The 23,002-nt window shown below is 50.6% G+C and overlaps 2 protein-coding genes across 7 annotated transcripts in view; one reads left to right on the top strand and one right to left on the bottom strand.

The window, feature by feature from the left end:
* Positions 1–1,369: 1,369 nt before the first annotated feature.
* On the bottom strand, positions 1,370–7,423 carry LOC309806705 (endoribonuclease YbeY-like). 5 transcript variants are annotated; one of them, XM_082625656.1, is made up of 5 exons: positions 7,316–7,423; positions 6,768–6,998; positions 4,997–5,125; positions 3,685–3,753; positions 1,370–2,633 (listed from the first exon to the last, which is right to left on the bottom strand). In XM_082625656.1, exons 2-5 carry the CDS (start codon positions 6,975–6,977, stop codon positions 2,547–2,549), a joined length of 495 nt encoding a protein of 164 aa, XP_082481782.1. In that variant the 5' UTR covers positions 6,978–6,998; positions 7,316–7,423; the 3' UTR covers positions 1,370–2,546. The 5 variants fall into 5 exon arrangements, 2 of the variants coding, with proteins under 2 accessions (XP_082481782.1, XP_082481783.1); XR_014294427.1 differs by lacking the exon at positions 7,316–7,423 and having other exon boundaries at positions 2,596–2,633; positions 4,877–5,125; positions 6,768–7,286; XM_082625657.1 differs by lacking the exons at positions 3,685–3,753; positions 7,316–7,423 and having other exon boundaries at positions 6,768–7,285.
* The window catches only part of LOC309806702 (germinal-center associated nuclear protein-like), a 41,396-nt gene continuing 25,755 nt past the window's right edge, over positions 7,362–23,002 (top strand). Inside the window, exons 1-11 of one of the 2 annotated variants that reach the window (XM_082625647.1) lie at positions 7,362–7,460; positions 8,329–9,612; positions 9,920–10,143; positions 12,271–12,349; positions 12,570–12,711; positions 13,772–13,962; positions 16,245–16,384; positions 18,013–18,210; positions 18,527–18,795; positions 20,354–20,516; positions 22,422–22,582. In XM_082625647.1, coding sequence (XP_082481773.1) covers positions 8,436–9,612; positions 9,920–10,143; positions 12,271–12,349; positions 12,570–12,711; positions 13,772–13,962; positions 16,245–16,384; positions 18,013–18,210; positions 18,527–18,795; positions 20,354–20,516; positions 22,422–22,582 — 2,744 coding nt within the window. In that variant the 5' untranslated portion in view covers positions 7,362–7,460; positions 8,329–8,435. Of the gene's footprint in view, positions 7,461–8,328; positions 9,658–9,919; positions 10,144–12,270; positions 12,350–12,569; positions 12,712–13,771; positions 13,963–16,244; positions 16,385–18,012; positions 18,211–18,526; positions 18,796–20,353; positions 20,517–22,421; positions 22,583–23,002 lie in introns of both variants that reach the window. The other variant, XM_082625646.1, reaches the window with a different exon arrangement.

Below are 23,002 nucleotides of genomic sequence, written 5' to 3'. Positions count from 1 at the left end.
GGGACATAAGCTCCCAGATGTCACCCTATGGACGCCCTCATCTGGCTGTCCATCTGTGTCCCTTGTAAGAAACCAGTGTCTCCCTGAGTTCTGTGGGCCATTCTAGCTGATTACTGAACCAGAGGCGGGGGCCGTGGGAACCCCTGACTTCTGGTGGTGTTGGACAGTGGGTCCCCTGGTCTAGAGTGGGGCGCGGCCTTGTGGGCCGGAGGCCTCCGCTTGTGGGGGCTGCACTGGCTCCTGGCACTTAGTGGCAAGTGTTGTGAGAAAACTTCCTTTGACCAGCTGTGCCTGGCACCCTGGCGGGTCCGCTGGCGGAGGTCCCCTCAGCAAGACGTTGAGGACACGAAGCAAGAGGTACTGCACGTGCTCAGTGGCCTGCGGACCTGGCGCGGCACCTCCAGGGCGTCACGGCCTTGCGAGCTGAATCTAGAACACACCCAGGACAGTAAAGGGCTGGGGATGCCGGCCACACCCAGAGCAGGAGCCCTGCTCCGGCAATGCTGGGTTTGCAGGAAGCTCTGGGACGTGACAGCGCATGCCCGGGCGGGGTGGGCAGGAGCGACCAGCAGAATGAAACGGAACAGAGGCCGCGCAGCCGGCAGGCGGCACGGCTGCTGACGGACCGTGGGGCGGCCTTCTCTCAGAGTCAGGTCAGGAGGACACTTGCTCGTATCCTGTACTAAAATTCAAGGCATGTTTTCAACCATATATAAAAACACCCCAGAATTAATAAGAAAAAAGAAAAACTAGTTGAAAATGGGCAATAAGACCTGACCCGTCGCCCTTCTCGTGGAGGGGATGCCGATGGAGAGGGTCACTGGTGACAAGAGAAACGCAGGATGGCCACAGTGCACATGTGGACACCATCCAAGTGGAGGGTCAGGGCACACGCAGGTTGCTCGGTACCTGACACCAGGTAGCAGGACCTGGGGGCCACTACTACGGCTGCTGGCAGGGACAAACCATCCAGCCCTGGGGAAACGCTCACAGGCGTCAGCCTATAGAGCTGGACCTCCCACCTCCAGCTCCCAGCAGTTCTGCTCAGGCCCGTACCCAGGAGAAAACCTGCCTGTGTTCCGGACGTGACCAGAGGTTCTGGAGGGTCAGCTGTAATGGCAGGTGCAGAACTCCAAATACTCGCTGATAGGACCAGTGGGTCTCAGGACCCCTTCAGTCCCTTAAAAAGGCCTGGGGAGAGCTTTGTGGGATTACCTTTGGTCTTTGCCATGTTAGACTTTAAACCGAGAACGAGCTTAACTGACGACAAACAGGTCACGTGGCCGATGATCCAGGAACGTGACAGGGTCCGTGTCCCTGAGAGCCAGGCAAAGTCCCGGCTCAGGACACAAATCCAGTGGGAAACACGTTTTCATGTTTCTGAAATCGATTTATGGGAGACACCAAATTCTTAGGATCATAGTACTTGGGGTTTCAGGGTCTCCGAGAGGCCGTGTTTTCTCGCCGTGACCAGTTCAGAGCTCCTTGCAGGGTCTGTGGCGCTGTGGTCGGTGCTCGGAGGCCCCGGGCTGGCTCGGCGCCCGCCCCTTCCAGAGCTGCTCCCGCCCGTGATGCCCGAAGCTTGTGCACAGCTCTGGATGAAGCTCTGGGGTAAACTCCTGGGTTTATTTTCATATTCACACGGCAGGACATACGGACAGGAGGGAGGCTTTCCTACAGGAGGGTGGGACGTGGCAGTCGGAGCTCTGCCACGCCGGGGCCACGGCAAAGGACTCGAGCACAGTCTGTGAGCAACTGCCTGACCGGGACCGATGGGTAGGGGTGGGTGATGGCAGGAGGCGTGCTGAGGGTGCCCTGCGGGGCGTAGGCCTGGCCCTGCGGCCACCTCGAGGGTCAGCCTTGTCCCTCACCTTGCAGAGGCACCAAGCAAAGGCTCCAGGCCCCAGCGCTCCTGAGAACTGGATGGGACCGAATCCAGCAGGATTCCAACGGGAAGTGGGGGCAGGCCCACCTGGGCTGCTTGATTTGTCCTGAAGGGATGCAGACGTGGGAGATGCCGCTTTGTCAAAGGCAGAGCCCCAGGGAGGAGGCGGCCGACACGCCCCACCTCTGCATCCTGAGCGCTTGCAACTATTTTATTTACAACGCTGCAAATAACACACCTACTGTGTCCTGAACCAAGAAATGAGTGGAAATTTCTCTCGGTTTTTTTTTTTTTTTTTGCGGTACGCGGGCCTCTCACTGCTGTGGCCTCTCCCGTTGCGGAGCACAGGCTCCGGAGGCGCAGGCTCAGCGGCCATGGCTCACGGGCCCAGCCGCTCCGCGGCATGTGGGATCTTCCCGGACGGGGCACGAACCCGCGTCCCCTGCATCGGCAGGCGGACTCTCAACCACTGCGCCACCAGGGAGGCCCTCCTCTCGTGTTTTAAGAGGCAAGTTCCACTTGTGGAATTCAGCGCCTGCTTTGGCTGGCACTTGTGCAGCCCCACAGGACAGCAGTGGCCAGCAGGGACCTCGGCGTGGGGAGCTCTGATCCCTGGGGCCCGGGGGGGTATCCACTCTCTCTCCACATGGCGGCACTTCGGTCAGAAGAGGCCCCTGCTCAGGGGCTGAAGCCTGGTCCCTGTGTGCCTGCTCAGCTCCTCGAGAACCTGCTTCTCCTTCTGGTACATCTGAAAGAAAGGGGCGGAAACAGCTCCAGATTGGCCCAGAGGCCTGGCCTCCTCGGGCCCTGGCGTTCCCTCCCCGAGGCCTGGGGCCTCCCACACAGCCCAAGGCAGGCGGCGGTCCCAGTGCACAGGGAGCACCGATGTGCTGCCCGGTGGCGTGTGAACCCTGCAGGGGGCTGGGGCCGGGTGCTGGGGCGGTGGTCTCATGCATGAAGAGGAGCGCCTGCCTGGGTCGCAGGAGAAGGGGCCAGACTGGGTGGCCCGGCCCTGAAAGCACTGCAGCGGGTGTGTGAGGACGGCCCCCCAGGGAAAGGACAGGCTGGTGGGAAGCGCGCTGGAGGCTTTCCTGAGATGCTGCCGGCGTGTGGGAAGCAGTGGGGCTGAGCAGGGGAGCCAGGCGGCCCTGTGGGGTGGGGGGCGGCGGGGCGGAGGCAATGCGGAGCCAGGGTGTGGCCGGTGTGGACCCAGCAGCCTAGCAAGGCCGGGGAGACGCCCATTGCCTGGAGACTACCTCGTTAAGGAAAAAATGCTTTTCTTCTAGGCTGTTCAGGGAACCCGTCTGATTACGAATATAATTCGAGCTAATAAAACACAATATGGTGCATTTACTAACACAGACCTTCACAGACAGAGTAAACACTGGCAGCCTTCCAGGAAACAAACTGCCACAGAACTTTACCTAACAGGTCTGGATCAGACACCTGCACGCTCTAAATCCTGTTTCCATTGACAAATACCATCACAATGTCTCTTGTAAAGGTTTTTTAACTTTAAGCCATTTGAATTTTATAGAATTTATGGAATGTAGTGTCTCTCCTCAGACCTTTCTTTCAACAGTGAATAAACAATGCAGTTAACAGCATTTAGAGAGTCCGATATTTAAGACAAACACTGTCTTTTTATAAAGCAGGCATGATAAGTTCCTTATTTCACTGCGTTTCTCCATTTGGTTTTCATACTTGACTGCAAGGGGCAGGTGGTGCAGCCCCGGCTCCTGGGGCCTCGGGCTGCAATGCCCCCTGTGTCTGTGCTGGGGACAGGGGATGGCTCCTACCTTCTGCCACTCGGCCTCCGTGCTGTGTGTGAAGCCCAGCAGGTGACAGAGCCCGTGGGTGGCAGTCACCTGTCAGAACAATTAAGAAGCTGCCTCAGGGGGTGGTCAGGACCAAGCCATGAGCCAGGGAGGAGGGGTAGGAAGTCAGGGGGAGCTCCGTGGATGCCCGGTGGGAGGTTAGGAAGCTTCCTCTGGGCCCAGGCAAGGCTGTGGGCAGGTGGTGAGGTCACAGGGCTGGGGTTTGGGGAGCAGCAGTAGGCCTGGCCCGTGGCAGGATGTGAAGATCAGGATCTCCTCTGGGGTGGGGTGGGGTGGGGAGGGGGCAGATGGGTGGGTAGCTGTGGAGACATGGAGGACCAGGGCAGGGGGAGGGGGAAGGTGCCCCGGGCTGTTAGAAGGTGCCAGCGTGCAGCTGGGCACCAGCTGGGAGGACGGTGGCTTGGCCTGGCCCTGTGCCGGGGAATGAGGGCCCTAGGAGTGTGGGCTGGCCCTCTGCTGGGGGTAAGAGAATCCTCAGGAGGTGTGGGGGAGTGGAAGAGGTCCACAACTGCCCCCCAGCCCAGAGCCCCCAGGGGTGCACAGCTGCTGGCCACAGAGATCCCAGAGCAGAGACCTGTGCTGACTAGTCCTGTCTATGCTGCAGTTGCCCCAACTCCCAGGGAGAAAGCACACCCTCTCCTGGCAGCACCCTGATGCCTGAGCACAGGGCGTCTCGCTGGGAAGCTCTAAGCTCTGCTTCAAGCCTCGGAAGCACTAGGCTCCCCAAAGATGATAATTCAGGGTGTGGCTGTTCGGCCAAAGGAAAACACCTCAACTGAATCCACAGGAACGCTGAAACACGACTCAATCACACACCACTTTTCAGAACACTCCCACCACCCTTCGTGGCATCAAGCTGAGGAGACAGATCTGAAGGTCCTGGAGGCCAGAATCCTGCCTGCTTTGGGCAGTTCAGGAAGAAGCTCATGCAGCAGGTCCGAGCTGGCCAAACACAGCCTGCTGATCTCCAGACGTAAAGCTAAGAACAAGGCCACTTTTGGGGCTCCCCCTCCTCAGTTATACACATACATGCTCCCTGTCCTCTCCCCTCACCCAATGGTGCCATGGGGCACACAGACCCCATGGCCCAGGCTCTCCCCTCTGAGGGATGGTGAGAGGGTGCTGCCCCTGTCTGGGGGTCTCCCCCAGTAACCTCTGTCCTACATGAGGACGATGGTGTGTATGCCCGTGTCGTCTCCACCTCTTCTCACGGCCTGGATGGAGGACATCAGCCTTTGCTTTGCCAATCAGGATCTGTCATTTCAGCACTTACAGTCAGGATGTCATAGTAATCTTCATTTTCTCTGCAGTGCTGGAAGATATACTCCACTCCCAGGAAAATATCTCCTAAATTATAGTCATCTGGAAAATCAGGCTGGGGAATTTCGCCTGCTTTCAGATTCTGAAAATGAGGAAACACACATTTGGAGAACACGACCTCAGAACACTAACCGACCACAGGCCTACAGATTTCACCCCGAAAGACCCTGTGTCACTAGTCCCAAGGCAGACAAGTTGGGAACCGTGGCAGAGACACTACACACGACTGACTGAAGACGGTCCCACGCTGTCAAATGAACCTTCCATTTCTTTCATCCTTCCTAAGGCACAACCACCCCGCTCCCTAACTTCTATGGAGCTAAATCACCACATCGATACAAGCTTACGTTTCTGTGTTTTCCAGTTGTCGTTTTGTCCTAAACAAATAATCTTTCTCATTTTCCCACATAAAGACCAGTCCGTTCAGTTGAGGCCTGTTCACACTAAGCCAGTCACCTCTGGCTTGATATTTAGGGTGTTAATATTTTTACTTCCTATCAGGGAAAATGATAAGTGGATACTTTAATATATTTTTATATTACACATTGAACATTTTATTTTCTTTCCACTTATTTCCTTAGGTATGACACTAGTGGATTAAACAGTAATCAAGATTTACTTCAAAAAGAGTCATGTACCAAAATGTTCATTGCAGCTCTATTTACAATAGCCCGGAGATGGAAACAACCTAAGTGTCCATCATCGGATGAATGGATAAAGAAGATGTGGCACATATATACAATGGAATATTACTCAGCCATAAAAAGAAACGAAGTTGAGTTATTTGTAGTGAGGTGGATGGACCTAGGGTCTGTCATACAGAGTGAAGTAAGTCAGAAAGAGAAAGACAAATACCGTATGCTGACACATATATATGGAATTTAAGAAAAAAAGTGTTATGAAGAACCTAGGGTAAGACAGGAATAAAGACACAGACCTACTAGAGAATGGACTTGAGGATATGGGGAGGGGGAAGGGTAAGCTGTGACAAAGCGAGAGGCATGGACATATATACACTATCAAACGTAAGGTAGATAGCTAGTGGGAAGCAGCCGCATAGCACAGGGAGATCAGTTCGGTGTTTTGTGACCACCTAGAAGGGTGGGATAGGGAGGGTGGGAGGGAGGGAGACGCAAGAGGGAAGAGATATGGGAACAGATGTATATGTATAACTGACTCACTTTGTTATAAAGCAGAAACTAACACACCATTGTAAAGCAATTAGACTCCAGTAAAGATGTAAAAAAAAAAAAAAAAAAAAAAGATTTACTTCAAGTAAACTGTCAGATTGCCTTCCGAAAGGGCTGCCTTAATTTATGCTGTTACGAACAGTGTGGGGAGCCTCGGGTCGATCATTCACATGACATAGGTAGTGACCTGATAGATATCGCGTATTTGTTTAACATATTCACCCAATTCTGTCCTTTTATTCTCAGAGTTATTTAAAAGTTTTCAATCGATACATATGCATTACTGAGTCACACTTAAAACTGCAGAAGCACTTTCTCTTTAATTCACTGATACAGAACGTGGGGTCAGGGGGGCAATCACCTCCCCTCCTCCAGCGATAGGATCTGATCAATAAGGGATGGTCACACGGTACTCTCTCCTTTCGTGTGTATTTGAAAATTTTCAAAGTAAAACTTAAAATCATGTCTGTGGTATAATTAACAGGGATTTACAGAGGAAGGCAGGCCAGACAGGAACAGGAAAACAGCTTTTACCTCGTGAAATGGAAAGGAAAGCACATCTGTTGGGGTATCTTTGTCTCTGTAGATTCTATTAATCTGCTGAATCTTTCTGTTGTCGACACAGACGACCCCCAGGTCGAACCTCTGCACCCCCAGGGCTCCCCGCACCGCCTGCACCTTCTCGCGGAGCCGCGCCCGCCTCAGGGGCACCGCCCGCTGCAGGTTCCTCACAACCAAGCTCATCGCGGCCGGAGCCACCGCGCCCTGTAAAAGGCAGACAACTCAGAAAGCCATCCTAAGTTCTGCAGAAACACCCGCGCGCACACCCTCAATTCATCTCGTTTGGTGGAGTTCGTTGAAAAACGTCATGGAATGTCCCTTTCACCATAAGGAAAGCGTAACACGGAAAGACGCGAACACGCCGTGGAGTCAGGCGCGCGAGACAGGCGTCAACAGCCACTAGGAAACCGGGGCGGCGGGGAGGAAGGGCCCAACGGTGAAGGGGTGCACAGTGGGGGCGGGGCGGGGCAGGGGGCGCCCCGTGGGCTCCGGGCCGCCCCTCTTTGGGGAGAGGAACTTACCGGGCGGAAGCCGGCGGGCCCACCGGAAGCTCCGCCGCCGCCGCCGCCCGGCCAGAAAGCGCAACCCGAGCGCGTCGGGGCCCAGACGCGGGACAGACCGGAGGTGGGGCCGCGTAGCTTTCTGCTCGCTGCGGGCAGTTGAACGGTGAGTCTCTGGCTGTCGCGGTCCTTGGGTGCGGCTCCAGCCCGGCGCCAAGGGGCCTTGGGACGGTGGGTGGCGGCGTCCCTGAGCCGGACGTTGATCGCGGCGCGGGGCCCTGGCGGGCGGAGGTCTCCCCCTTTCCCGCCGCCGCGCCCGTGTCGCTAACGGAGGGGGGGCCAGGGGCGCAGGGCCAGGGGCGCCGGGAGGACACTGGGGGCGCGGTGGGGGGGGGGAACACAGCGGGTGCGGGGCCACGCACCGCGCCACCCGAGGTTTGGAATGCGCTGTACCGGTGCCCCTGTCCCTCGGCGGTCTGGGGTGGGGCAGCGTCTCTGCGTGAGCACTCTTGTTGTTCAAGCCAGCTCCTGGGGGTAATCGCCCGCGTGTAAAAACGCCAATTATTTCTTTGTCTGGAAAGAGTATTTGGTGCTCTGGTTAGTGGGAGAAAAATTAGACGGGAGGAAACACTGAAACACTAATGTTTTAACAGTGTTGCATTCTAATTCTCTGGCTGTCGAGACTGAAAGACGTCAGAAACCTCCTGTCTTTCAGTTGAACAGAGTAACGGCATGTATTTTCATATTGTTATTTGAGGTTTTACCGTGAATTGACCGATTCAGTAAAATGTTTTGAATGTTTGTTTTTGGTTTTAGACGATCATGCTTTAAAGCTCCGTAACAAAGTAATTTATTTGTACCAACTTCTACCCCGTACTCAAAACCAAACCAAACCAAACCAAAACAACCCCACCAGTTGGCTCTCAGAAAATAAGAATACTTAGCCCTTTGCTTTACCTGACATGTGATTAAAAATTCTTTTCTTAGTCTTTTAGCACTACATAGCTGTGATGGGCTGAATTTTTGTCTTTCAGCTTATTGTGAAGATGAGGGGGAGCTCCTGAGCTGGACAGATCGTTTGAGGAAGGGGACTACTTTTCTGCGCGGAGTATTTATTACCTTCCAATAATTGGATCAGAAGATGAATCCAGCTAATCCTTTCAGTGGGCAGCAGCCTAGTGCTTTCCCACCGTCTTCCAGTAGTTCCATAGGGACGTTTCAAGCCAAGCCACCATTTCGGTTTGGTCAGCCCTCTCTTTTTGGACAAAACAATACATTACCTGGGCAGAGCTCAGGATTTTCACAGGTGTCCAGCTTTCCAGCATCTTCTGGACAAAGTCCTTCTTCTTCAGTGCAAACAGTAGGATTCTCCCACACCTCAAATGTTGGACTCTTTTCTGGACTTGAACACATTCCGGCCTTTGTAGCTACCTCTGGGTCTTCAAGTTCATCGGTGCCTGGAAACCCAGGATTTAGTTTTAAATCACCCAACCTTGGAGCATTCCCAGGTACTTCTACTTTTGGACCAGAGACTGGAGAAATATCAAGCTCTGGTTTTGGGAAAACAGAACTTAGCTTTAAACCTCTGGAAAATTCAGTGTTCAGACCAATATTGGGGGCTGAATCCGAGCCAGTGAAAACTCAGAACCAAATTACTTCCGGATTTTTTACATTTTCCCACCCAGTCAGTAGTGGACATGGGGGACTGGCCCCATTTTGTTTTTCTCAGGTGACAAGTAGTTCAGCCACCAATGCAAATTTTACCTTTTCAAAACCAGGTAATAATAATTCATCATCATCTGCCTTTACTTCTGCTTTGTCAAGTCAAAATGTGGAGGAAGAGAAGAGAGGCCCCAAGTCACTATTTGGAAGTTCTAACAGTGGCTTTACTAGCTTCCCCATAGCTTCTTCAGGGTCCTTGGGTGAACCCTTCCCAGTTAGCAAAACAGGTGTCAGACAAGGATGCGAAGAAGCTGTTTCCCAAATGGAGCCACTTCCCAGCCTCATGAAAGGACTGAAAAGGAAGGAGGACCAGGATCGGTCCCCACGGAGGCACGGTCATGATGCAGCAGAAGATTTGGACCCTCTGTTGAGGGGCGATCATCCTCCAGAAAAACGACCCGTCCGCTTGAATCGACCCCGGGGAGGCACTTTGTTCGGTCGGACAATACAGGATGTCTTCAAAAGCAATAAAGAAGTAGGGCGCCTGGGCAACAAGGAATCTAAAAAGGAATCTGGCTGTGCGGAGTCTGGGGAAAATGACCACTCGGCCGTCCCAGGAGGCAGTCAGTCTGTCCTGGCACCTTCCCGGCTTCCAGGTGTGAATAAAGAGGAAGGAACTGAAAGTAGAGATAAAAAAGAAGGTGCGCTCTAAAAATGTACAAAGTACAGTAAATTCTGCTGGCAAGTTCTTGGTAAATTTCCCTGGGTGTTAGTTTGAATTTCGTTGTAACCCGCCCCCCCCCCCCCCCCCCCGGTAAACGTTAGGGATCCTAACATACCATAGGATCTCAGAGCAGGTCTTACATCCATGAAGATTTCCTTTGCTCTTACCTGGGTGGTGCCTCCTATTGTTTGAAAACATTGCATCTGATACATTTCTGTGCCCGTCCTCTGATCCCCTAGATTCTCTACGAGGAACTCCTGGCCGTCAGAGTAAAAGAAGTGAGAGCACAGACAGTCTTGGGGGCTGGTCACCTGCTGAAGTCACAGCGATCCAGTGCAAGAACATCCCTGACTACCTCAATGACAGAGCCACTCTGGAGAACCACTTTGGCAACATTGCTCAAGTGCAGCGCATCTGTATCAGGCGCAGCAAAAAGCTTGCAGTGGTGTATTTTTTTGATCATGTGAGTACTCTGACAAAGTTAGAGTGAACTTTGTCACTTTAAAACTTGGTTTTTAAAATCTATCAGTTATTTGCCTGCTAGAATTTAGAAAAGTAATGTCTTAACTTAGAGAGACTGGAGCAGCACTCTTTATTTCATAAATTAGAGTCATTTGTGAAAAGCTTGCAATCCCCACTGAATGCAGTGTTCAGAAATGATGGGTGAATGATTCCCGTGAGGTCAGAGATTTCTCTAAAGCACATGGGAGTGTCCCTGGAACCACATAGCAGTTTTTCAAACGTGAGTTTTCTTGTTTTGTTTTTGATTTTGGTTTATGTGGTTATAGTACATCATCACTGTAAACATTCAGAACCATACAGAACAGGTAAAATCTTCTTGTAATCCCATCCTCCAGAGAGAACTGCTCTTAATCGTTTATATACCTTGACTTTAAATTTGTGTATATGCACGTGTACGCATAACACATTGGTTGTAGGGTGTACACTTACAGGAGCTGCTCACATTATGTAGCTTTATATAGTTTGTTATTTTTTCTGAATATCCTTGTGGGGAAAAATTACGTTCTATAAAAAATTGGAAAGCATGTTTTCATACTTTTTTCAGTGATAGAAGTATTACCTGTCAACATAGGGAAAACCCCAGAAAGTCCCATGGCAGGAGGCACGAAATCACCCGTAGTTCTATCCTCTAAGATATCAACTGTGAAGACTATGGTAGACGTCTTTGTAATTATATAGTCACCTCGTTTTTACACAAATGGGATCACAACCACATACACCGTTTGGTAACCTCTTCATGTGGTAATCTTTAGTAGCTTCTGAAAGCCATGAACAGTGTAGATGGGAAGGGGGTTGTTAAGTGCTACATGGCATTCTATCCAGTTTACCAACTTGGCTAACTGTCTGTTTGTGGACATTTTTGTGCATATATTTCTGAATATATCCTTTGTTTAAATTCCTGAGAGTGGAAGTTCTGTGCCAAGAAAATGTGCAGTTTTAGGGGTTTTGCCATTTATTCCCTTCTGTTGATTTTTTTTATTCACAATGTTATACAGCCTTTACGTTACCTAGTTCCAGAACTTTTTCATCCTCTGAAACAGAAACTCTGTAACCATTAAGCAGTAACTCCCCATTCCTTCCTTCCCCCAGCCCCTAGTGACCTCTCATCTACCTTCTAGCTCTATGAATTTGCCTGTTCTAGATACTTCAGATAAGTGGAATCATGCAATATTTGTCCTTTTGTGTCTGGCTTATTTCAGTTAGCATAATGGCTTCAAGGTTCATTCATGTGGTTGTATTTCATTCTTTTATTCCATTGTATGGGTGTTACCACATTTTGTTTATCTATTCACCTGTCCACGGACGTGGGTCGTTTCCACCTTTTGTGTACTGCGAATAATGCCTCCATGAATATTGTGTGCAAATATCTCTTCAAGACTGTGCTTTCAATTCTGTTGGGTATAATACTTAGGAGTGGAATTGCTGGGTCATACAGCAATTCTCATTGTTTTAAGTTATTTTCTAGTTATTGCAATGTGCTTTTTCTTCCAGCTGAACCCTAAAAAAATACATAAAAAATAAAATCTATAAATACATTGTCATTGTAAGCACTTCATTGATAATGGGAAGTTGAGGTCCTTCATCACCCCCTTCTCTCCCGTTAGAGCAAGCACCATTATCTAGCGTGGTGAGTGTTTTCCTAACATTTTCATAGGTACGTCTACAGGTATACTAAGATATAGTTGGTTTTGTGTATGTATACTTTATGATAAATTATACCCCGTGTGTGTCATTCTGCAGCTTCCTTTTGGGTTTAAGTGACTTGGCAGTCTTTCTGTTCCCGTACAGTAAGTCAGCTGGTGAGACTCATGTCACCAAGTGCCAGGAAGGCCAAGTTTATGGGTTCTATCACGGTAAAGTGATTACTTTCGAAAAGGAGAAGGGCAAATACATGCTTGTGAGACAGGCAAGGTAGGTGAGGGCTGTGGCTGCCGGGGCTGAAGGCAGATGGTGTGGTCAGAACATGTGGCCGGCAGAGGTGTATAGAATTCTGCTAATTGCGTTTGAGAGCTTCATTTCCTTTGGCCTCCTGATGTCCTCGTACTTGGTGTTGTGGACTGTTTTCCAGGCATCTGCAGCCCTGGCTAGGAAGAAGGGGAGAAGTTTGCATAAGGATGTGGCCATCTTCTGGCACAAGAAGAAAACAAGTGAGTTTTCAGTTGATGTTTGCACAGACTCTGCTGCTTTGTGCGCAAGGCCTTCGAGCTTTGAGGGGGGTGGGGGTGGGGTGGGCTGCCTTGTAATATTTCCTTGGATTCCTTTGTAACATCCTGTCACAATTACAATATCACTTTTTCAAGAAAAAGTAAAGTCCAGTGTCGAGTGACTTGTGTATCATAAACTCTGTCCTGACTCTTGTGTCCTCAGGTCCCAACAAGAAACCCTTTTCCCTCAAGGAGAAGCAGCCAGGCGACGGTGAAGCTGGCCCGGGCGCCGAGGACACACCCTTTCAGCACCCCTCGCTTGGCAAGCCCGTGGCCAGGGCTGCAGCCGGCAGCCTGAGTAAAAGGTGCGGCTGGTCCTTCCGAACGCCTGTGTTTTACAGGGCAAGTGGGTTCTGTGACTTCTCCTCTCACGAAACAGGAGGGATTTCATAGCCAGCATGGCAGCATGAAAGGGAAGTGGGTGATATGCTGACACCTGAGTAGGGGCTGGAGGGTGGGAAGAGGGCCTGCGGCAGGGGAAGACGGAGGCGGCCCTGAAGAGGCCTGGGCGCCTCCCCTCCCTCAGCCCCACGGCCCACGCAGGTGCTGTCGTCAGCCGTCTGATGTATACGTGTACAGGCGACCACTGATTGGCTGTAAGCACGTGTTCCCAGTAATCGCTTCTAGCAGTTGTTACAACCGTGCAGCCGTGTGCACAGCTCTCAGGCCAGGTCTGGCACTCGGTGTGCACTTCAGAGACCTCCCCGTGTGTGTGGAGTCTCTGTTCCCGAAGGCTCCTCCCTCCCTCCCTCCCTCCCCTTGGCTCGCGGCCTCAGCCTCCCGTGTGACCTCACCTTCCTTTCACATCAGGCCTGCTTCTGTTCAATCCTTCTTCACACATTTTGGTCAATGTATAGTTTTCCTCACGTTTTGCAGTCAACAGTTGAGTTGCGGATTTGCCTTTGTTTTCTCCTTTCCTTACATCTTCTTTGACATTCAAGTTCATGGAATGTTGAAAGCCAGCTAGAACGTGGGGAAGCTGACAGACAACGCCCGGTTCTTCTTAGTACATCCTTCTACCGAGGGGGAGCTGTGTATGAAGACGTGTAGGCGTGGTATTTCCTCATGGCGTCAAAACGTTCTTTTATTCTACTCTCAGTTTCATTTCTTTGAGTTAGAAGTCTACAGATAATTCATTTCAGCTGTTTAAACGGGCGCATCTCACTTGAAGAAGACGAATTATGCGCAGTATGAGTAATGCCTTCACGGTCATCGCCAGTGTCGTCAAAGCCGCCTCCCTTCAGCGCTGGGCTTCCCAGCTGTAGAGGAGCAGGGTACCTTGGAGGATAAGGGAAGCGTTCGGATGTGGACATGACCCGAATGCCTGATGGACACACAGCTCTTAGCATGTCATCTTCCTTGTAGCTCTCCAGTGAAGAAGCCGAGTCTTCTGAAGCCCCCTCAGTTTGAGGGAGACCCGTTTGACGAGGGCTCCGAGGGCTCCGAGGGTCTTGGGCCGTGTGTGTCGTCTCTCAGTGCCCTGATAGGTACTGTGGCTGAGACATCCGAGGAGAAGTACCGCCTGCTTGACCAGAGGGACAGAGTCATGCGGCAAGGTACGGGGCTGCGTCTTGGCTGAGGCGGTCTTCTCGGGAGCCATGAGGGAAGGGGTGACCTCCGTCTGTGGGCTCCACTGCCGTTGAGTCTGCACGTATGATCTCTGTTGCTTTCTAGTCTCCTGAGGCAGTGAATGTAGAGATGGAGATAGTGCAGATGTGTTTGTAACGTAATTTTATTTTCGGAAGAAAGCCAACAAACCATTGATCCACGCTAGATTAAATAATTTAAAAGGGCAGTTTTTAGACATTGAGAAAGCACACGTTAAAAAAATAAAAACTTCCTATTTAACAGAAATCACCACAAATAAAAGATGTCAATCCAGGGGAAAAATCTGTAGCTCATCACAGACAAAGGGCTGATTTCCCAGGTACAGAAAGTCCTGTAGAGTCAGTATGAAAAAGACCAAATCCAGTAGAAAAACGAGTAAGGTCTGAGAGGTTCAGAAAAGGAAGTGTCAAGAGCTCTTGGGACTTCCCTGGCGGTCCAGTGGTTAGGACTCGCTGCTTTCACTGCCGAGGGCCTGGGTTCAATCCCTGGTCGGGGAACTAAGATCCCGCAAGCTGCTCGGTGTGGCTGAAAAAAAAAAGAGTTGGCTCTTAAACATGGAAAATAGAAATGGGAAGATGCAGATGCTCTTGGCCCGTCACACAGCATCGAGAGATTGAGAGATGCAAACCACACCCGCTAGGGCGGGATCTCCCCATCGGGCCCCAGCGCTGCATCCTTGGGCAGGGTGCTCCCGGGGAGACAAGTTGGCAGTGTCTTCAGGCTTGGGGACACTCACGCCTTTGACCCAGAATTCCACTTCCAGGAGTGCATCCCACAAACTACCCCACGTGTGTGCGATTCACTCACAAGGTTGTTTGTGATGACAGAGATTGGAAACTGACTGTCCATACAGTGGGATTCTAAATAGCCTGAAAGAAGACTGGAGTTTCTTTATGGAAAAATGATCAGTATTTATTGTGAAGTGGAAAAAGCAAGGCGTGGGAAATGTTTACCAGTTGTGTACAGAAAAGGGGGAAGTGTGTGTGTGTCCGTATGTACGTAAGCGTACTTGCTTACGTGTGTGTAAAAGTCATGGAGGTGAGAAAGGATCGCTCATGCTGATGGTCAGGACAGGGGAGCAAGGCAGGGGGGCGTCCCGTCTTGGACATTGTTACACCTTTGGAATGTTGACCCACGCGAATGTATTTAAAACCTACTCAAAAAGCAAGTATCCTATTAACACTAAGCAATATGTGCAGTGACCAAAAATAAAACAGCACATGTACCCTTCTTTGCAAAGTTTTTTCAAAAGTAAGTGTAACCTGTAGGGTTTTCCTCTGTGGAGAAGCTGTAATGGAACAATCACAGTGTCTGCTTAACACGGTAATAAAACCTGCCATCATACATTATGTCATTGACATGCGATTTTTATATTGCAAAAAAAAATTTTTACTAGATATTGGAATTCTTAAAAATAAAAATAAGAGGGCTTCCCTGATGGCGCAGTGGTTGAGAGTCCGCCTGCCGATGCAGGGGACACGGGTTCGTGCCCCGGTCCGGGAGGATCCCACGTGCCGTGGAGCGGCTGGGCCCGTGAGCCATGGCCGCTGAGCCTGCGCGTCCAGAGCCTGTGCTCCGCAGCGGGAATGGCCACAACAGTGAGAGGCCCGCGTACCACAAAAAAAATAAAAATAAAAATAAAATAAATAAAAATAAGATGTGAATGTTTTAAATTTTAGGTTGTTGCATTCCATTTCATTTAAAAGATATTTTTGTTAACTATTTAATTCTGTGGGTCATCATAGTGGTTTATTTAGGTCAGGACCCAGGTAACTTCCATTATGTGATTCCTGTTATACTAAAAACACGATGAAATACTGAGAGTTTTAGAATACTGGCAAATTTTGAATATTTTCATTTAACAAATTGATCCTTTTAACAAAATTACTGCAGCATGATTGTGTGTCATTGAGGTCATTATAGGAGCCATAAACACCCACGTGTGCGCCCCCCCACCCCGCCCCAAAGAGTGCCCTGAAGGTCTGTGATTGTTGGAGACCCATCTGGAAAGGGGAGAAACCCTGGAGGGTCTTCATGGGCCTTGATGGCCTGTCACCTGGTGTGGTAGGCTGTGCTTTCCTTTCTCTAAGGCCCAGTGTTTTTAAAATTTCTCTTTTCCTTTGTAGTTTGATGTTTATTTTTATTTCTCCTTTTATCATTATGAAAGTACACTTCTCTGACTTCCTAGTAACTGTGTGGTGCATTTTTACTTTTTACTTGATGCCTTCAGCTCGGGTGAAAAGGACCGACTTGGACAAAGCGAGGGCGTTTGTTGGGACGTGCCCGGATATGTGTCCCGAGAAGGAGCGATACATGCGGGAGACCCGGAGCCAGCTGAGTGTGTTTGAAGTGGTCCCAGGCACTGACCAGGTAGAGCGCCACGCCCCCAGGGTGCTCGCCAAGCTGCTGTCCGTACTAATCACTGGGGTGGAGGGGCGTGTGCAGGGGAGGGAAGGCTGCACTGGTCCTTTCTGTCCATATTTGGTCTGGTGTTTACTTTTCTAGAGGGTAGTGGGGATGTGCTATGAACAGTCATGTTCCATTGTCTGCATTGTGAGGTGTGTAGGAAGCAGTCTTGCATAAGGTGACTGGACCATAGTTCCCTAAAGAAATAGACACAGGGCTTCCCTGGTGGCGCAGTGGTTGAGAGTCTGCCTGCCGATGCAGGGGACACGGGTTCGTGCCCCGGTCCAGGAAGATCCCACATGCCACGGAGCGGCTGGGCCCGTGAGCCACGGCCGCTGAGCCTGCGCGCCCGGAGCCTGTGCTCCGCAACGGGAGAGGCCACAACGGTGAGAGGCCCGCGTACCGCAAAAAAAAAAAAAAAGAAAAGAAATAGACACAGATTTGTTTCATAAATTAAATTTTCCCATTTTTTCTTTTCACAGTTTTATTCCTGTCCCTTTTTATGTTTATATTTTGTGCATTTGAGATGATGCTGTAGCTATGATTTTGTATGAATCTTTTTCACTTAAAATTTTATCAGGAGCATTTTCTTTTGTTATGGTAAAGTCTTTATAAGCATTCAAAATTTTGAATGTAGGCATATTATTTGATTATGTAGCTCTGTCCAAACTCCCCATTTTGCAGTCATTGGGCTGTTTCTGATTTTTCAGTGTTACTAAGAATTCTGTTGGGCATGCTGTGTGTAATGCCTCTAAGGTATTCAGCTTCCTTCCTTCTGATGGATCCTACGCGTGAAGTGCTGTATCAGATGTGTGACCTTTCTTAAGGTTCCTGAATATGTGTCAGTGCACGATCCCAGTTGTTTCCCCAGAAATCGGCACCATTTTAGGTTCTTCTGCTCTCTGTTAAGTTTGCTTGCGGGCGTCTGCTCCTTCCCTGGCCGGTGGTTTCTCACAGCTGCCTTCGCCTGACTCAGGGTCCCCCCCAGCGAGGCAGCAGTTGTCAAGGCAGAGGCCCAGTGCTCCTGCCCCAGGAGACGGTGATGACAGCTCACAGCCGGTGCCCGGGGCCTGGGCTTATGGGCGTCTCTGCTCCACCCTCAGCCGCACCTCTTCAGCCTCTTCTTGCAGGTGGAAGATGCAGCTCCAGACTCTTGAGGGCCTTCCCCGGGCCCTGCTGCTCCCCTGCCCCACCTCGCCCTCCTCCCTGCCGGCTCCATTTCTGGTCCGTGTAGACCTAATTTGGTGTTTGAGCGTGGCTGAGACCTTTTAGAATCTTTAACGTCTTTTACCTGTCACACCTCTGTGCTTGGGGCCAAGCAGATGTGTCTTCACTAAATTCCTCTGTGTGTTGATGTGATAGTCTCTTATCTTCACTTCTTGTCATGTTTGCCAAAAACAAGTTTCTCTATTTTGTCTTTGAATTTTAATTGTTACCTTCAAAGAGAAATTCTACGTTTTAAAATTGTATTCTGTAGTATCGACCTTATTTAAGCGTGTGTGTGTGTGATTTTCCCCATTTTGGGGCACAGCAGCTGGGAGGCTGGGCTAGCACCTGCCACCCAGCCGCTCGTCTCTATTCCCTGCCCTCAGGTGGACCACGCGGCAGCCGTGAAGGAGTACAGCCGCTCCTCAGCAGACCAGGAGGAGCCCCTGCCGCATGAGCTGCGTCCCTCGGCGGTGCTCAGCAGGACCATGGACTACCTGGTGACCCAGATCATGGACCAGAAGGAGGGCAGCCTGCGGGACTGGTACGACTTCGTGTGGAACCGCATGCGGGGCATACGGAAGGTATCAGCCACTTGTGAAGCCCAGAGTGAAAGTGAGAGTTCTTGTCGTTTTACTCAGTTATATTTCATCCGTAACAAAAAATATACTGTTACTTAAAATCATTGCAAAGTCCTGTTAAAATGTACTTCATGGGCTTCGTTTCAAATTGAAATCTGAAAAATTCAGGTAATAAGCGCGATTTTTCTAATAGCTGATTCTTATGCACGGGAATATGTTAATGAGATCTCTGTGTATACGAGAAACGTGTGTAAGGTGTGTGTGCGTGTGTGCGTACGGCGCGTGTGCACGTGTAATTTTCCGCCTCGCTCGTGTCCAGGACATCACGCAGCAGCACCTGTGTGACCCAGTGACGGTGTCTCTGATTGAGAAGTGCACCCGCTTTCACATCCACTGCGCCCACTTCATGTGTGAGGAGCCCATGTCCTCCTTTGACGCCAAGATCAACGACGAGAACACGACCAAGTGCCTCCAGAGCCTGAAGGAGATGTACCAGGACCTGAGGAGCAAGGGCGTGCTCTGCACCAGCGAGGCGGAGTTCCAGGGCTACAACGTGCTGCTCAGCCTCAACAAGGGGGACATCCTAAGGTGAACTTCCCAGGGCAGAAGCCAGCCTGAGCCACAGGGAAAGGCAGGCTTTAACCAGGAAGAGGGCACTTAGGGTTAGCGGTGCTGGGAGCACTGAGTTTTCTGTGGTGTCGAACGCCGGGACATTAGTGAGGAAGCTGGGCTCGGCTGTGCAGCCCCTGGGGCTGAGGCACTGGGAGCAGAGGGCTGGGGATGCCTGCTGGCGCCGGTGCATCCAGAGCGGGCCCCGGGCCCTTTCTGAGGACGGGTTCTCCTTGTCAGTGGGAGAGCACGAGGCAGGAATCTGCTGTTTGAGCAGAGGAGGCGAGTGAACTCGGACAGGAAAGCTCAGGGTCCCCTATCAGAGCTGCCAGCGTGTTTCCTCGTATGCATGTGCACACAGACCTCGTCCAAGGTCTAAGTCACAGGAGAGGAAAAAATCGTGTGAAACAAATGCTAAGGGTGGGATATTAAGAATGAATCTTAAACCTCGCCCTGATCTATCTGTAGACATTAATATGAGAAATATGTTAGGGTCCACTAGCCTTCCATTCCTGTCGTTGGTAAACTGGATTCCAAGTTTCCCTTATTTATGCTGAAACTCTTTTTCAGCTTGCAGAATATGTAGGTGTGTGATTGATTTTAAATTAAGCCTTGGAGATAAACTAGTTAGGGAAAATGGCTGTGTGGTCTTTTTGTATATAATAGGCATTTGTCCCCTATCTTGAGTTATTCTTGAATAATTAATAATTTTTTTTTCGGCCACACTGCACGGCTTGTGGGATCTTAGTTCCCCGACCAGGGATGGAACCCGGGCCCCTCAGCAGAGAGAGCGTGGACTCCTAACCACTGGACCATCAGGGAAGTCCCCACATCAGTTTATTTATAAACAAAACAAAGTTAAACTTTCTTAGACGTCATCTTCAAACACAGCTGGCAGTCAGTTGGCATTAAAGTAACTCTTTGATAATCAATTCTTAAATTATTGCTTCAATTTGTTTATTATTCATCTTTTTAAAAAATTAATTAATTTATTTATTTTTGGCTGTGTTGGGTCTTTGTTGCTGCGCGTGGGCTTCCTCTAGTTGCGGTGAGCGGGGGCTACTCTTTGTTGTGGTGCGCGGGCTTCTCATTGCGGTGGCTTCTCTTGTTGTGGAGCACAGGCTCTAGGCGTGCGGGCTTTGGTAGTTGTGGCGCGCGGGCTCAGTAGTTTGGCTCACAGGCTCTAGAGCGCAGGCTCAATAGTTGTGGCGCACGGGCTTAGTTGCTCCGCGGCATGTGGGATCTTCCTGGACCACGGCTCGAACCCGTGTCCCCTGCGTTGGCAGGTGGATTCTTAACCACTGTGCCACCAGGGAAGTCCCTCATCATCTTTTTAAAGAAAACCTTTGCTACCGATCCAGCCCAAGAGTGGTGGCTTTGACATTGGTAAACCGTGAACATATTGGCACATGTGACCATATCAAGACCTTCTTTTTCAGTATAGTTGAAATCTGTTTTATTGTCAGATCTATTTTCATGGAAATTTTGTCTAATTAAAGATGAAATTCTAACCCCTTTCATCTCCTTTAATTAACAGGGAAGTGCAGCAGTTCCATCCTGCCGTTAGAAACTCCTCTGAAGTGAAATTTGCTGTTCAGGCTTTTGCTGCGTTGAACAGTAATAATTTTGTGCGATTTTTCAAACTGGTCCAATCAGCTTCTTATCTGAATGCTTGTCTTCTGCACTGTTACTTTAATCAGGTGAGTACTGACACTGTACTTGCAGAATTGATGAAAGCTGGTTGCTACTTGTGACATTTAAGAGCTTCTTTATGACAGGAGCATCTCAGCGGGTCCTGGGCTAAGTCTTGTGCAGCAGCCCCTGAGGGGATACTGCTGTTACCTGTTTATGGGGTTGGCACAGTTGATCACCGATGGAAAGGCTGTGCAGTGGGCAATACTGTTCTTCTGGTTCAGATGAGAGAGATCTCTTCAGAATGATAACTTGCGTTCAGAACTATCATCTTCCATGGAAACAAAGAAGCCAAAAAGCAAACTGCATGCACATTCCCCTAACCTAGAACTTATTAGGGTTATCAGTCTTCATTTTTGGAGTGAGCTTGATGTTGCTAAATTCATTTCGGTAAATATCTAAAGTGCCTGCTCTTTGTTGCACTGGGATTACAAAGATGGGGCAAGACCAGTCTCTTACCTCAGGATTAGCATAGAGTGTGAACTCCTGGTCTCAGATTTCCAGAGTCAGGTCTTCACCTTCTGAAGCACTTGGGGACGATAACAGAGCAGCCTGCATGCCCACCTCACACAGCACGCCCCTGTGCTGTCCCGCAGCTGCTGGCGGGCGGGGTGGTGGTGGGGGAACGCCGCCGGGAGAATGCCGCCTGGAGTCCTTGCTGGGAGCCCCTGGCGGCTGCTGGGTGGGGAGGAGCTTGCCTGGGAGATCTCAGGAACCTGCCTGGCTGGTTTTGTGACTCCAGGTCATTTTTCTTTTTTGGTCACAAGTCCTCCTGTAAACAGCGACTAAACCCACCATCATCCCAGGCAAAGTCTTCTGCAAGTTTGCTCATTGTTAGATCTGACAGTTTCCAAGAGAACTGAAATTCTGGAACAAATGAAAAGATTTCTAACAACGTGCAGCTTGGGGAACTTTGTGCCGTTGATAAATACCAGTGATAGTCGACCATTTGTACCCATTTTAATAATTTTAAACTCAAAAGAAATCTAAGTGTTTTTCTTTAGAAAGACAAAGTGTTTCACTAACAGTGGCCCACAGTGGCCCATTGTCTCCTGGACCTCATCTCCTCTCCTGCCTTCCCTGGCTCCACCCCAGCCCCCCCAGCCCCCAGCAGGCGCCTGCCTCAGGGCCTTTGCGCTTGCTGTCCTCCCGGCTCTTCCTTCTGCTCACAGAGTGTACAGCGCTCCCCTCCCCCAACGCCAGGCTGGGCTGCCCTTCTCGGCAGAGTGCTCCCTGTCCTCCTCCTCAGCTGTTCTTGCTGTCACACTATCACCGTTAAACGCACTGTGCAGTTTGTACGTTCATTTTGTTCAGTGTTGGTGTCTCCTGCCACGTCCGCTCCGTGAGGACAGGGGTCTTGTCTGTTCACGGCTGGACACTCAGCATGGACGTGCATGCCAGCCTTGAAGGAACACTAGATCCAGGTTGAATTGCTTAAAGCCCACTGAAGAGGAGGAGCAGGGCCACCGGGGTCCTGGGATCAAACTAACCTGCCAGTGCCTTCATGGTTCCCTCTGTCCACGTGTTTAAAATGCTCAGTGTGATGCTGTGAAGCAACTTTCTCTCTGACTTTTACTCAGTTTCATGTCACACACTTTCCATGGCATTCCATCATCTCTGCAGTAATCTTTAGCAGCTGTACAGCTTTCTGTTGAGTGGAGGATGCACAGTGTACTCTCCCTGCCCTGCTGGTGGGTGGTTGGTTTTCTAGTTTTTTTAATAAATAAAGCCTTCATGGCCCAGCCTTTTCCATATATGAAACCGTTTGCTTTGCATCATTTCTGGGCATTCTGCTGAGCAGACGGCCCGATGAGCGCTAAGCTTGGGAACCGGGGTGCTTTCCAGAGGGACTGAGCCGCCTGCGGTCATGGAGTGCCTGACCCTCTGCGACTCAGTGACTTGGCTTCTCTCAGATCCGCAAGGACGCGCTCCGAGCGCTCAACGTGGCATACACGGCGAGCACTCAGCGCTCCACCACCTTTCCCCTGGATGGCGTGGTGCGCATGCTGCTCTTCAGAGACGGAGAGGAGGCCACAGACTTCCTCAGCTGCCACGGCCTCACTGTCTCCGACGGGTAAGCACCGAGGCCCGAACCGCCGGGCCTCTCTCCTTTTCTCCCTTTTAACTCTGGGAAGGCTGGGAAGTGCCAGCTGTGCGCCAGGCCCTGGAGAAGGCATGTTCCACGGCCTGGGGTGCAGGGGAGCAGGCGAGGCTCAGAACCACGGGGATGTCCCCAGGTCACTCGCTGTTCGTCAGCAGGTTAGGGTTCAGACTCTTCCTGACTTTTCCCAAGTTACTCAGGAAGCTGATGGTCGAGCTTGGGGCCTTCCTTGTTCTGTCCCTGAAGATGGGCTCTCTGGCCAGGCCAGGGCGTCTCCTCTGCTGCAGTCAGAGTTTTGAGAACGTGGTGGGACTTGTGGACCCTCTCCCAGAAAATGGCTCCATAACCTGTAGCCTGTCGTGTCCGGATCCGGGGTTTCCCTGAACCCATCCT

Source organism: Mesoplodon mirus, assembly GCF_964341445.2.
Source record: "Mesoplodon mirus genome assembly, chromosome: 6".
Taxonomy (NCBI): domain Eukaryota; kingdom Metazoa; phylum Chordata; class Mammalia; order Artiodactyla; family Ziphiidae; genus Mesoplodon; species Mesoplodon mirus.
This window is presented reverse-complemented; position numbering and strand designations above follow the sequence as displayed.

Coding starts and splice junctions, on each gene's coding strand:
- LOC309806705 (XM_082625656.1), bottom strand. CDS start 6,977: ATGAGCTTGGTTGTGAGGAACCTGCAGCGGGCGGTGCCCCTGAGGCGG. Junction 5,126..6,767: donor TTTCCTTTCCATTTCACGAG/GTAAAAGCTGTT, acceptor CCTCATTTTCAG/AATCTGAAAGCAGGCGAAAT. Junction 3,754..4,996: donor ATTACTATGACATCCTGACT/GTAAGTGCTGAA, acceptor TTGTTCTGACAG/GTGACTGCCACCCACGGGCT.